The sequence below is a fragment of the Pseudochaenichthys georgianus genome, chromosome 16, assembly GCF_902827115.2.
Source record: "Pseudochaenichthys georgianus chromosome 16, fPseGeo1.2, whole genome shotgun sequence".
Lineage (NCBI taxonomy): Eukaryota > Metazoa > Chordata > Actinopteri > Perciformes > Channichthyidae > Pseudochaenichthys > Pseudochaenichthys georgianus.
In genome coordinates, this window is record NC_047518.2 from 3,898,571 (window position 1) to 3,913,591 (window position 15,021).

Here is a 15,021-nt window from a genome sequence, read left to right on the forward strand (position 1 = left end):
TATAAAGCTTTGAATGGTTTAGGACCAAATTATTTTAACGATCTCCTGCATAACTATGAACCATCCAAGAGTCTCAGGTCTTCTGAGACGGGTCAGCGTTCTGTCCCCAGAGTCAGAACTAAACATGGAGAAGCAGCGTTTAGCTATTATGCCCCGACTATCTGGAACAAACTCCCAGAATCCTGCATGCTGCGCATCTAAAAGCTGTCTTCCCTAAGACAGTCCTAGCAGTTGGCACATTTAATAAAACCACAGCATTCGATCTCAGGCAGTAGCCACTTACAATTCTCCGAGAGATCAGGGAGCAGATATAAGATGGAAGTTTCCCTAGCATGGCTTTGTGTATAAAAATGTACCAGTGACTGAGCCTCCGTACAGTTAGTGAAAGCAAACCGGCCCTTGCATACAGGGTACAGTGATGGGTTAATGCTTTACAGTTTGTCACATATCTCAGTGCGCTGTGATACGCAGCATCTAACTTGACCAGGCAATTGGCAGGTGCATTCATATAGACCAGATCCCCAGAGTCCAGCACAGGTCAAAGGTCACAGAGACTTTTCCTGGCTTCAAGCGAGAAACAGGACTTGTTCCTGTAGAAGAAACCTAGCCTAACCCTCAGTTTTTTTAGCAGGTTATTGACATGAAGTTTAAAAGAGAGACAATCATCAAGCCAGATACCAAGGTATTTGTAACAGGCAACAACTTGCGTAGTTACAATATCTAAAACAGGCTCTGGTGTCTTTTTTGCTTTTGAAAAGAGCATCACCTTGGTTTTATCCACATTTAAAAGAAGCTTTAATTCAGAGAACTGAGTCTGAATAGTGTTAAAAACAGCCTGTAATTTAACAACAGCCTCCTTAATGGTGGGACCTGCACAATACATCACAGTATCATCCGCATAAAAATGTAAAGTAGCTTCATCCACATTATCACCTATGCTGTTAATATATATGGAGAATAAAAGTGGTCCTAAAACAGAACCTTGTGGTACACCATTATAAATGTTTAACCACTCAGAAGACAGTCCATCAAAATGAACACATTGGGACCTTTCAGAGAGGTAGTTCACAAACCACCCCACTGCAAGGCTGGATAGGCCAATACTGGTTAGCCTCTGCTTTAAAATGCGATGATCGACGGACAGAGTCAGAACTAAACATGGAGAAGCAGCGTTTAGCTATTATGCCCCGACTATCTGGAACAAACTCCCAGAATCCTGCAGGTCCGCTGCAACTTTTACACTGCAGTATGGCTTTTATTCATGTATTCTATAGCTGTTGTGTTTATTTCATTATCTTTGCTATTTAATGCCTGTTTTTAAATGCCATGTTATAATGTGTTTCTGCTGTATTTCTTCTTAAATGTCTTTTATTTTGTAAAGCACTTTGAATTGCCGTGTGCTGAAAGGTGCTGTATAAATAAACTTGCCTTGAGTAGATTTACACTTTTTGCGTAGATTGTAAAGTGACAAGTTGCTCAATTCGTCTTCAGATATTATGAAATAGCATTTAAGAATGCAGATGATCACTTCTCCTTGTTGTTAATGTTCCCATTTCCTGTACCTTTTGAGCTAAACTAGCACAGCTAACATTTTAACAATGTTGTGCTGGTTGTAACTTATCTGTTTAGCTAACAGATAAATTATGTTGAGAGTTAATGTTACCAATCAGGATAACTTTGTCTTAATGGTATATTTGCCTATTTCACAACTTGTTGTAGTTGTAATCTTGTTTATCTGTACTGTGTGTAAAGTGATGCCAGCCTCTCTGGTCTTTTTGGTAAAACAATGAAATGCTGCACAGCTGATAACTCCCATAGACAATCATGTAATGTTGCAATTGTACTTTATAGCAATTAAACTACAAGCAAGATACAGCTAAATGTAGGTAGACTAATAAACAGATCTGTACTGCCACTGAGAATGGGAACAGCAGGTTCGCAGTGGGCCAAACTTTTACACCTGGTTCTCAAATAAAGGTAGTTCAAGGCTACGGACCTTTTATTCATTTTGTGTTTAAATGTGCACATGTGACTTTCAATCTATTTGTTGAGTGTCTGAGTGTTTCTGTGTATGATTTTTTAAATTCCATACCATCTAGCTATCTTCTCTCTGCCTTGCTGATGATCTACTACCGCACTCGTTTTCTCTCACGACATGGATGTACTCGCATTTTAAACCAAGTGTCAATCTGTATGAATAACGTTTGAAATGACCCATCTGCACCACATTCACATGGGACACATATTTCCCAGAGACTGTTTTCAAAGAGCATGTTGTCATTTTTACACATAGATCATAATCTTGAGGTTTCCATCATTCACAATTTACCAGTTGATGCAAACAAGTATATGAAGACAGCTCAGAACTTTGCCTTTTGCTTTTATTCACACTCAAATTAATAAAATATATACTTTTGTGCAACATCGCCAACACTGACATCAGTCGTTTCTCTTGCAGTTCACATTTATATTTTTGCATGCCATGAATTTACCAAAACTTACATGACACATGTCACTGTTATACGGGCTCACTTTACAATAACATAGGACTGATCATGCAATTACTAAGTGGGCTTCCCCTCTAGTGTAACATTACATTCAGTGTTTTTGCTGCTGTTTCTTTCGGGACAACTAAGTTCTTCCCAATAAATAATAACAATGATATCATTGGGTTTTAATAAAAGCACTTTGCCATGTGGGCATGTACATTTGTTTGCATATTCATATGCTCTTCTTTTGATCTCACAAATACAAAGCACTTACAAAGAAAATTAATGGGGAATACAGTAAGGCCATTACAACATGATTTTGATCCCAAAACATCTCTTGTCCCAGAGTCTTTATGCATACGATATGCCACAGATAAATCAAAGACACAACTAATAGAGACTTGCTATTTTTGAAATACATATTACAAATGGTGTAACACTAGAAAGAAATGTTTAGCTTCTAGCTTTAGTCATGAACAGCAGTTTCAGACGGTTGCATTTGATAACAAAGGTCTGTTTAGCTTCTTAATTGGGAGGTAGGAGCGACTTACAAACACTTACTGAAAGCACTTTGAAGCTACAATCAATTTTACATTTAAAGTGTAAACTTATGGCATTTGACATTGTTTCATACAAGCACTGGCAGGGCTGTGTCATGAAGAGATCATGGGCGGCACACCAAATATGGCAGCTATAAATAATATGAAGATACAAGGTATATACAGAAGAGTGTCAAAATAATCATAGCGAAAAACGTCTATGCTAAAGAGCGTTAGCATTTAAGGAAGTTGCTCATTAGCTCAGAGTTTATGCTGCTGCAGGTGGAGGCAGGACAAATGTAGTGTCAGCAAACTATCTGTTGACAGGTCATAACATCCGAAGGTTAAGCAGCAGCTTACTTTCCCCATTGATGTGCTGTTTACACGAGAACGCAAACGGTTGTATCCGCTACTTTTCTCTTTCGTATAGTCCGTTCGTTCACACGAGGCCGTAACGGAAATGGACCCCGCAAACGACAACGGGTCCCAAGGTGGATAGATCTGCAAACGGAACGCTCTGGGGGGGAAACGGCTCCGTGTGTATGCTCTACAGTATACCAGTGGTTCCCAACCTGGGGGGCGCGCCCCCCTTGCGGCGGCGCCAAAGATCGCAGGGGGGGTATGGGCTCAGAACAGTCTCATAATACACACATGCACACAGAAGGATTCACACAAATGTGTTCCGTTTCATATAGGGGAGAGTGGGGTAATTTGTGCCAAGGGGCAAGTATTGCCACCCCTGTTAAGTTGGTCATGTGACCACATATTTTTGAAGAGGCATCCATTTCAATCATCCTGCAAAGAAGGGAGACACATGGCTTGAGAGGTAAGCACATTTAAGTTCAAAAAACAATTTTTTGCCCTCCAAAGTAAAATGTCTATGATCAAGGTTTTTTGATTGCTGTGTTTGAACAATTTAGACAACTTTGAAAACAGTTCACACGTTTTAGTGCTTTAGTAAGCTACACCATGTTTTACAGAAAACAGAAAAAAGTTTTACATATGTATTTTTGATCCTCACATATTAGTTCTCCGTTTAAAACCTCTGAACCTGCAAACACAACCCGCTTTCTGTGCACGGATCGCTGTGCATTCGTGTGTGGGTTTTTTGAGACTCCCCTGACGCTCACCCGATTCGTACTTGTAATTTTTTCCATCTATAGCCAATCAGATTTCTTCTCAATTCTAAGCCAATCACATGAGCGTGCCCCCACGAGGGTATGATTTCTTGCGTTCATGACGTAGCGCTTCTTGTACGCATTTTGCGCTGTCAGGAGCCTGCCTACAGGCGCTAATCTCAGGACACCTCCACTCTCAGTACAGCGCCACTTTCCGAACAAGAAATACACGCAAATACAAGCTTTTATATTATTAAGGTACAGCGCCACTTCTCGTGGGTGCTAGACAGTGAACTGTCAACGGGAGGAGCCTCGCTGCGGGGAAACGGTGGACCTCTGTCGCCTGTCAAAGCAACTTCAGATGGCCAGTCCGCCCCTGCCGGTACCGAGGTGGGTCGATCGGAGTCGACCCGATGGCCAGTCCGCGACTGCTTCGGCATACAGAATAAGTGTTGCACGGCCAGATACGGCTCGAGAAGCTGACTCAGATCAATGAGGCGAGTAAACAGCCAACAGCCGGCAAGAAACTCGAGCGATTATTTGCATCGCGTCCGGTGTGAACGCACCATTATTACAAGTATTATATAATTACAAAATAAAGTCGCCACTCTCAGTACAGCGCCACTTTCAGAACAGGTAATGCTAATGATTTAATAATCGGAGCTGAAACCTCTCTACCATCTCATATAACACACTTCCTTATTTATCTTTGAATAATAATAACGTAAAAATAAAGACGATTATGCTACGGTCCTTCGGTCCTGAGATTAGCGCCTGCAGGCTCCATGGACCTGTCATCTCTGGACAGCGCAAAATGCTTATAAGAAGTTCTACGTCATGAACGCAATAAATCATACCCTCATGTGATTGGCTTAGAATGGAGGAGACATCTGATTGGCTATAGATAGAACAAATTACAAGTACGAATCGGCTGACCGTCAGGGGAGTCTCAAAAAACCCACGCACGAATGCACAGCGATCCGTGCACAGAGAGCGGGTTGTGTTTGCAGGTTCAGAGGTTTTAAACAGAGAACTAATATGTGAGGATCAAAAATACATATGTAAAACTTTTTTCTGTATTTGGATTTTATTTACATGTGTATGAAACGGAACACATTTGTGTGTGCATTGAAAAACACAAGTGTGAATCCTTCTGAGTGCATGTGTGTATTATGAGACTGAGCCGCCAGGCCTCAGATGATTTGAGGCCAAATATCATATTTACACTTTTTTTTTTTTTTTTTACATATAATTTTCAAAGTCACTCCAATTGTGCTCCTTAATTACGCTTTCATCCTCCTTTAACAAAACACTTCACATTCATCCAGTTTGTGACAGTAGTTGTAGCATTTTGAGATTGTTAAACTTTAATTACCGCTGTTGCGCCCCCCCCCCCCCCCCTTGTGTGTGTGTGTGGGGGGCGGGGAAACTTCCAACAGGAGTCATTTGGGGGGCTCTTGGGGAAAAAGGTTGGGAACCCCTGCCCTTTACGATCATTTCCTGATAACGATGAAGCCATAGCCCCACCTCTCCCCACCTCTGCTGCTCACTGCTGTAGCATGGTCAGTAGCTACTGTCAGTAGCTACTGACCATGCTACAGATGTTAGTGCAAAATCTACAGCTCCTCTACCACAACCTTCAGCAACAAGTGGACATGGAGAATTACATGAACTACATGTTGCTAAATCCACCGCGGGGCATAAACTGAAGGGCAACCATGCTCTGAGGTCTTCTTCGCTGCTTTTGGTGTATTTTGTGGCGAAAGTACAGCGCCAATTACAGGCCCGGCACATGGACTAGAGCGTCTCCAGCGCTCCCAAGTGGTCTTGTGTGAACGGAAGACTTTTTTTATATCGTATTGGGTTTGTATGCGTTTGCATGTAAATGGGGTCTTAGAGTGACACCACTGACAAAGTAACACTCCTCCTTATAGATATATTTAACAATTTGTTTTTGAATCACCTCCTGCCAGATTCCTCCAACTCAAATTAATTATTGTTCAGCCTCAGCTCACACTGACTCAGACGACATCATCTGAGGCAACTCACTATTGTGTATTCCCTGCTAAACTTTTCCAATAGTGTCTTAATTCCCACAATGAATACATACAGTAATTAAAAGCCAGCCTATAACGTTTCCTTCCCAACAGCATTTACGGTAGGGTTCACTTGTTTTATTAATGAACATGACGATATCCTGTCTTAGCTTGTAATTGTTTTCTTTTCAAAAGGAACAAGCAAAAGTCTAAAGAACAGTACATTTCCTCTAAAATGAAAGGCAGGACACAAACTGTTTTTCTATAATGCAGTTTCAAAATAATCATCGTTTAAAATGGTCCAGTCTGTCTGTTCAACTAGCCACTTTGTATACATGGAGGATACATTAGAAAGTAGTGTAACCTTCTTACATACTGTGAGGGACCCCTCTCCAGGTAATTCCTGAGAGAAGACACAGTCTTGACCAAAGGCTGTACTTGCTGAGAAGTGCAATGAACCATTTCACAAAGTGTATGTTTGATACTCTCGTATGGTTATGCTCCAGTGTCAGATTCAGTAGTTCATCCTACAAATCCTGTCATCGGTTTCATCGTCTGTGTCCCTCAGTACTTCCCTGTTAGAGCGCAGATGTTGGTGAAGGCGTTCTTCAGGCTGTAACAACAGATAATCTCTTTAAAAGTCTTTCTCATCTCCTGACTCCTGAAGGCATAGATCAGTGGGTCAATCACAGAGTTGCACATGATGAGGATGAGGTACATGTTGAAGTGGGACATGAAGCACACACAGTAGAGGTTCCGCGGACATGAGATCATCAGGATCAGGTGGAGGAAGAAGGGAGCCCAGCAGACGATGAAGATCCCCAGCAGGATGGTGAGCGTGATGGCCCCCTTCATGCTGGCCCGCTGGTGGATGGAGTTGTAGCCGGGGAGCGCGGCGATGCGTTTGACATGAGAACGCGCCAACATGAACATGTGGCTGTAGAGGGAGGCCATGATGAGCAGCATAGCAAAGAACATGGAGACCAGGCAGATGATGACCGGGGTTGTGTCTGAGTAGATGATGAAGACGATCCCGCAGCCCGTGCAGAAGGTCCAGATTCCCCCGATGATGCAGCCGGCTCTCCTCACTGTCATGATGTTGTGGTATCTCAGCGCATAGAAGATAGTGACATACCTGGAGATAATAACACATAACCAAGTCAGTTTTGATTTCCTAAAAACCTTTGTCAATTAAATATTCAGAACAGAGGGATTACCTTCATAGAACCTTCAACATGGCGACAGCTTAGCCGACTGCTAGCGGCTAACAATGCTAACAGTACTAACAACGTGCAGACAAAGCTAACAGTACATGTGAACCAGAACAGAAGGGTTTACATCACATTATCTGTGATAACGCTGTCAGACGGTAGGCCTTCTGCTTCATCAGTGGTAAACGCTATGTAAGAGACAACTGTTAGCTTGACACACAAGGACTCACATGCACTAACATGAATGTACAGCTAGCATGAGAAACCTGAGTAACTTTCTCTGCTACTCCACTATATACTAACATAAAAGCTGCTTTGTAATGCTCTGAATTTCAAATTGAGAACCTTTAACTTGACACTGAGATTTTGAATAAACAAATGAAATAAGTTTATTTTGAATGCTTTATGGTTAATCTGTGTCATCTGCTAGAAGCTTTTCTGAAACAACCTTATACTGTAGGCCTACATGGTATGTATACTTATTTAAATATATAGATGGTGCCGTAGATGGCTGCTTCTGTGTGTTGGTGCGCTCTGTTTTGCCTTGTTTTGTGTGTTAATTCAGTGTTTACATACAGTACACCAAACTATTTCACCAGGGAAGAGCTCCTAAACATTAGAGAAACAACTCCAGCGGATTACTTTCCCACTTTTCTCTGTTCTTCCGTGGAATTATTGGACATTCTTGTAAAAGGTACCCTCACCTGCATCTGAGCAGCGAAACGCCACAGGAGAGGGAAATGGGCCGGGACGCTCGTACGCCTCCGGAGCCGCGGACTTCGCCCGCCGCTACCCGGAATATATCTCTCTCGTTCCATAAGCAATAAACTGGACAAGCTTCAGCTACTGGTTAGTAGAAACAGAGACTTTTCTTCATCTTGTGTTTTGTGCTTCACTGAGAGCTGGTTGTGTGGATCGATTCCGGACTTGGTGCTGCAGCTGCCAGCGGATCGTGACACGGAGCTCTCCGGCAAATCAAAAGGTGGAGGAATATGTTTTTACACTAACAGTGGCTGGTGCAACGATGTGACAGTGATTCTGCAGCACTGTTCTCCCACTCTGGAAACTTTTATCATCAACTGCAAACCCTTCTATTCCCCGCGAGTTCATACTGGTCGGTGTGTACATCCCACCGCATGCGAACGTGCAGGAGGCACAGCGCACACTTGACCAGATACTGTGTGTGGAGAGGACCTATCCGGACTGTCTAGTTATTGTTCTTGGTGACTTTAACAAAGGCAACCTCAGCCATGAACTCCCAAAATATAAACGGTTTGTTAAATGCCCCACCAGAGAGGGGAATATTTTGGATCACTGTTAGACCACCATCAAGGGAGCCTATGATATATTCAAACAACAAAGAGCTCGAGCCAAGCAGTACAGGGATGAACTATGCCAATATTTTAACAGTATTGGTGCAGTGCCTTTTCAGTGGGGCAAGATATACCAAATATGTGTGCCTATCCTGCTATTTGTGATTATTCTTTTAATCACACAGCGTTAAGACATTTTTTAAATGTGCCTACATAACTGTCAGTTGCAGCCCTAGCATTATTATTGGTTTAACTACTACCAGTATATTTTTAAAACATTTTTAAAATGACCATCTTGCTACAACATTAAAAATACTTCTAGGCAGATTGTGGACAGTAACAAAGTACATTTACTTAAGTACTGTACTGCTCCACTCCCATTCAGGCAAATAGTGTTTCGCTAAGCTGAACAGCCAATCAGAGTGATTTATTTTGCCGGCAGCGGAAGGTGTCGGCACGGCCGAAAAGACATGACGGTGCGGGACACACCAATCTGAGTAGGCCGACAGGACGCTCAATGGCCGAAATCGGCTTGGTGTGTCAGGGCCTTAAGAGAGATCACAAACTACATGCCAAAAGCCTCACTCTCTATGAACGACCAACGCCTTGCAAACGATCTGAATCGTGTAGATTTGAAGACAAAGAGTTCAGTCCTGACACCATCCCCTGTGACACCTCCCAACAACTTCAGTGTCACACCTCCACGTCCCCCTCCCCTTCAGTGTCCCACTTTCCCACACCACTGACCTCTCCCGACACATCAAATTCTCTCTAAATCAATTAAAAGAATGTAAACAGACTTTTTATGGCACTTTTCCACTGCAGCACGTAGCACGGTTGGCCCGGCCTGCTTTTTTTTGCTTTTCCACTAGGGGTAGTTCTGGCACAGGGCTACTTTTTTCTGGCCCTCCAAAATCGAGGTTCTTACCGAGCCAACAACCGAGCTGAATATGCTGAACTAGTGACGTAAACACTGTCGACTGCTGATTGGTCAGAGAGAATCGTCACAATTCTTCGTCGAGACAGTCTCCAAGCGTTGCATAAGCACCATTTTTAAAACAGACGATCTACCGTCAACAAATCCATAAAGAAATGGCAGCAACAACAAAAACACGCCGTGGTCATTTGACGAGGTAAAGACGTTACACAATCTCGTTGCGGATGAAAAAATACAGCGGGGAGCTCGACGGCGCAACGCGAAACGAAGCCTGGACTCGGCAACGGCGTCCTGCATCCATGCAGGATGGTAGGTTTTTGCTAACGCTCTGTTCTTTGCTTGAAAGCGCTGCGTCGCTATCTATTGTAAAGCTAATTTCTTACAAACAAACCTATCTTATCCTTACATTTATGTTCGACAACCCATGCTTTTATGGAGCCCCGAAGAGCTACGGTTAGCACAGATAGCATTAGCTAGAGCTATTGTTTGCTAACACCATATGTACCATTATTTACGTCCAGATTCTAGAGTTGTTGTTGCTATTTAGTATTGTGCTGCAGTGGTTTGTGGAATTAACAAGTCATGTATGCTGTTCTAGATGCCGTTGTGCGTAGCGAGGAGGAGTCCCGAACAACGAGTGATGGCAGTGCTCCAGAGCACCGACAGCCAGTGTGTGGTTCTAGGTAAGAAATAGGCATGGCAAAACGACTGGAATTGTGACTTTTTTTAAACTTAAGATCATCGTCAGTAAGTAAAATAAGCAATACCACTGTGTGGAAATGCTCTGTTACAATAATAATGATAATTCAAAGTAATAAAATGATTTTTACAGTGAAAAAGTTCAAATGGAACTGATGGTTCCCAAATTACCCAGAGGTGAGTCCGCTTGGACTTTATTTTTTTAAACCTCTCTAAAAAGGTCAGATTTCACTTGTTTCGCATCAATCTTGATACAGGGTACTTATTATATGTTATAGTTTGGATTCCTAAAGCTTTTAGTCTACTAGCCCATCATTCAAGGGTGGTTTTCACTATAAGTAATGGTTTTCTTTTAGGCGGACATTAGAATTTACATGTTTTTACTGTGTTCCATCTGAATTTACTTAAACATAAAAACATCTATATTGATTCTGACACTTCTACATCCAACTCACAGATGTAATCTTGCTTTGAGAGAAAAGATTATTAGTGTACCCCTTTTAGAAGTGGATATATAGTCTTTGTTGTGTTAGTGGCAGTTTTTAGCCTGAAACCTGAAAAACAGGCTCAGGGCTTAAGAGGTTAATGTTGCAGCTAGTACAATTATGTGTGACATCCTAATATATTCTTGCATATTGTTCATTGTTAAGTATTGTGCAGCATGGACCTGCACTGCTTTCCACTTATTTTGGACTGTGCTTTGTTTTAGATGTTTGCACTTTAAACTGGTCTCATTTATTCATACTTATATTAATTTGTAATTATCCATTTACTTCATGACTTGAACATACTCATACATATGTATACAGATATTTATATCCATTACCAACAGGCTGGACATAATGTAATTCACTTTCACAATCATTGTAAACATCTAGGGCCAGAACTGTCTTAAGTTCATCCTTACTGTTGTTTATACGTATACATTGTATTCTTATATCCTTATGTGACCTGTACCTGTCTTGTGTTTTTCATTCTTATTGCTGTTGCTGCTATAACACCTGAATTTCCCTACGGGGATTCAAAAAGGTTTATCTTATCTTATTGTCTTCCAGACAAGAGGAAACGAGGAGAGGAGCCCCTCACAGTCCTGAGGGAGATGCACAGTGCAGATCTGGCCCAGCAGGAACGGCACCTGCAGCTGGCCGTAGTGGCCTTTTACACTTGCATTTATGTATATAGTTTTGCTGTGTTTTACACTTTTGTATTTATGTTTATAGTTTGCTTTGTTATTTGCACTTTTTTGATGATTAAACTGTTTATTTGTAACAAGTATTTGTATCGTGATTTCCTTTGTGTTAATAGTAGATCAAAACAAACAAAACAGACCTCAAAACAACTTTCTTAATTTATTATAAAGATTTTTTTTTCATGATTTGTTATTTTCTCAAATATTCTTATTATGGGGCAGTACTTACAGGTGCTTGAAATTCAAATATTTACTAAAAAGTCAATTCTGATAACATGTATATGTGAAAGAGTAAAACATATGTATTTATGTTCAATACAATTTACAATTTACAAGTACAATGAATGTGTTGCTATTAAATTAGCGCATCAGACCCTCTCGTATGTCACTGCCCTCCTCCTCTTCACCTTGTGCCGCTGCTGCTGCTGAAGCACTGTGCTGATCAGCTGTCTCCGGTGTTTACAGACATCTTTAACACCTGACTAGAGACATGCCACGTTCCAGAATGCTTCAAAACCTCTACCGAAACAAGGATCTCAGGACTAAATGACTACAGATCCGTCGCCCTGACCTCTGTGGTTATGAAGTCCTTTGAGCGCCTTGTCCTGTCCCACCTAAAATCCATCACAGACCCCCTCCTGGACCCCCTGCAGTTCGCCTACAGAGCCAACAGGTCTGTGGACGACGATGTCAACATGGCCCTTCACTTCCTCCTCCAGCACCTGGACACAGCAGGAACCTACGCCAGGATCCTGTTTGTGGACTTCAGCTCCGCCTTCAACACGATCATCCCGGCTCTGCTGCAGGACAAGCTCTACCAGCTGCACGTGCCCGACTCCACCTGCAGGTGGATCACAGACTTCCTGTCTGACAGGAAGCAGCACGTGAGGCTGGGGAAACACGTCTCTGACCCCCAGACCATCAGCACTGGTTCCCCTCAAGGCTCCGTTCTTGACATCACTTGCGTTTATGTCCATCTCGATCAAATCTAGCTGGGGGCTCCTGCTGGATGCACTGTCCTGCGAGATACCGGGACCTGGCTCCAAACACTCGGTTGTTGTTGTTGGCGAAACACATCAGCAATGATGCGGGTGACAAGGGGGTGAGCAGGAGAGGTGGGGCGAGGTGGGGCTATGGCGTATAGGGCGTACACACGGAGCAGTTTGACCCCCCAGAGTGTTCCGTCCGTAGATCTACCCACCTTGGGACCCGTTATCATTTGAGGGGTCAAGTGTGAACGAACCGTCTATACGATAGAAAAAAGTAGCAGATACAACCCGAACCGTCTCCATGTAAACGGGCCTTAAAGAGCTACTCCAGGAATTGGGTATTGCAGTTCCACCTAGTTAGGATATTCTGACTTTTAATCCATAAACTCCAATAACAGGATCAGTAGATATTGGGCAGAAATTAGAGAGAGGTTGTTGATTTACAAGAGTTGAGCTCATAAAATGTTAATGACTGGAATATCCAAAAAGAGATCCACTGACTTGCTTATACAATATATGTATTAGCTTAACTAAAGAAGAAAGTAAAAGCAGAGCAAAGTAATTATGCAAACTGACTCTTTTGTGTTATTCATGAAATAAAAGGGCTACTTTCTGTCCATCATTACCTGTCCACAGCGATGGCCAGCAGGCTGCACATTGAGGCCACCACAGAGATGCAGATCAGGGAGTCAAACACATTGTCCATCTGCCGGATGAAGTGATCCTCCACTACCAGCTGTCTGTTGTTTAGGAGGTAAATGATGATGGTCTCCCAGGCGTTGGAGACACTCACCAGCATGTCCGCTACTGCCAGACTGCAACAACCAAACAGGGGTTAGAACAATATGGAAGCATAGATGTTCTAAAGATGCACATGAATCCAGGAGCCTGCAGGGTAGAAGTCATGGCTGATTGACAACACATTCATGTCAGAGTGCAACTTAACTAGAAAATGCATTTCATGGAAACAAATCTTGCTTGCAACATCTTAAACCCAAATGCATTCCACTGCACTTGGGGTTATCACGAGGTGTGGACATGTGATCTATGCTGTACCCACGCTGACACTTCACAGTACAACATGATCTCAGATACTTTATAAAAGGGAACGTGAACCTCTGTGCGGATACTAAAAAGGTTCAGCGAGAGCTAAAGAAGAGGATTCAGCAGACAGCTAGAGCAGAATCTGGAACAAAAACTCTAGCAGAACTGAGAGGGCGGGGGGAATCGGTGACCATGATAGCATGCCAAAATTCCATAACTTGTGTCGGACTATAGGTTAAATTAGAGCAGAATGCCCAAAATAAATTAAATTATTCATCCTCTGGTGGAAAATAACGCTGGGTTACGTATTGTAACCCTTGTTATATTAACACAGGAGGGGCCCTCTACTGGACTCTATGGGCACTACCCTCTATGCAAGCATTCACCTACTGAGATTTCTATAGACGTAGCCGGGGCGGGCCTACCTGAATGCGCGCGCATCTCACCGTATAAAAGGAGGCCTCGCCTCCTGACTATCATCCTACACCTCTCTTCAGCGAGCGGAATAGGACAGACAGTGCCCTGAGCAGAGGGCTCCGCCTGTGTTAATGTAACAAGGGTTACAATCATATTAGACTGTATATATAAATGGACGTAGGGTCCGTGACGTCACCCATAGGATTCTGCAGAGTTGCCGAGAAGCCCTTAGTAGGCGGAGGCTGGACCTGCTGCCACCGAGCTGGAAGTTCCAGAGCTAGCTGAAGCTACCATGCTAAGCTAACATGCTCCCCATCTGTACACTGCCGTCGCATTTTACGTTTCTAAGGTAAGCGGACATGAAACTATTCAGCAAAACTATAAATAATAATCTAAGTTATTGAGTTTTTAGCATAATACTTCAGAATCTTAAAATCCCTTAACGTTTGTATGCAATTGTGCTAAATTCAACACTGGAATCAAGCAAATATTAATATGTTTGCATGACATTAGTTATTTATATTTTGATATCACTTAACTATACGTTTAATACATTTAAGTCAAGCTAAGGTACATGTGATGGTAGCTAGTTAGTGCTCTTACCTGTGAGGCCTCCTCCAAACAGCATAATAACCAGACTGTATCATTAAAACTAAGTACCAGTTCTAGATCCTTGATTTTAGACAAACAATTCAAAAGACAAAATGTATTTAAAGACCAATCTTTATTTGAATGTGCCTCTTAACCTGAGATATTAGTTATACAGTAATAGTATTGAGAATCTAAAAAAACTGAGCAACTCAACAGTCAACTTTATATTTCTTATTGTCTAAAGCATTTATTATTTTCATTTTCCCCCTCTCATATTCAGTGTGGACGGATTGAGACAGCCTGGTGTCCAGAGAGCTGCAGAGACTTCAGGGAGAAACCTCCGTGTGATGGACGTCCTGTCTGTTGGTTTGGAGAGGACTGAGGGTCTTTCCTCAGCGAGGAGGACCAGGCCTGATGGAGGAGGACCAGGCCTGATGGAGGAGCCCATG

The 15,021-nt window shown here is 42.5% G+C and overlaps 1 protein-coding gene across 1 annotated transcript in view; it reads right to left on the reverse strand.

The window, feature by feature from the left end:
• Positions 1-5,653: 5,653 nt before the first annotated feature.
• LOC117460326 (melanocortin receptor 5-like) overlaps positions 5,654-15,021 on the reverse strand; it is a 41,926-nt gene continuing 32,558 nt past the window's right edge. The window contains exons 4-5 of the mRNA XM_034101678.2: positions 13,147-13,335; positions 5,654-7,317 (exon numbers count right to left, since the gene is read on the reverse strand). Of these exons, the coding sequence (XP_033957569.1) occupies positions 6,747-7,317; positions 13,147-13,335 (760 nt within the window). The 3' untranslated portion in view covers positions 5,654-6,746. The remainder of the gene's footprint in view (positions 7,318-13,146; positions 13,336-15,021) is intronic.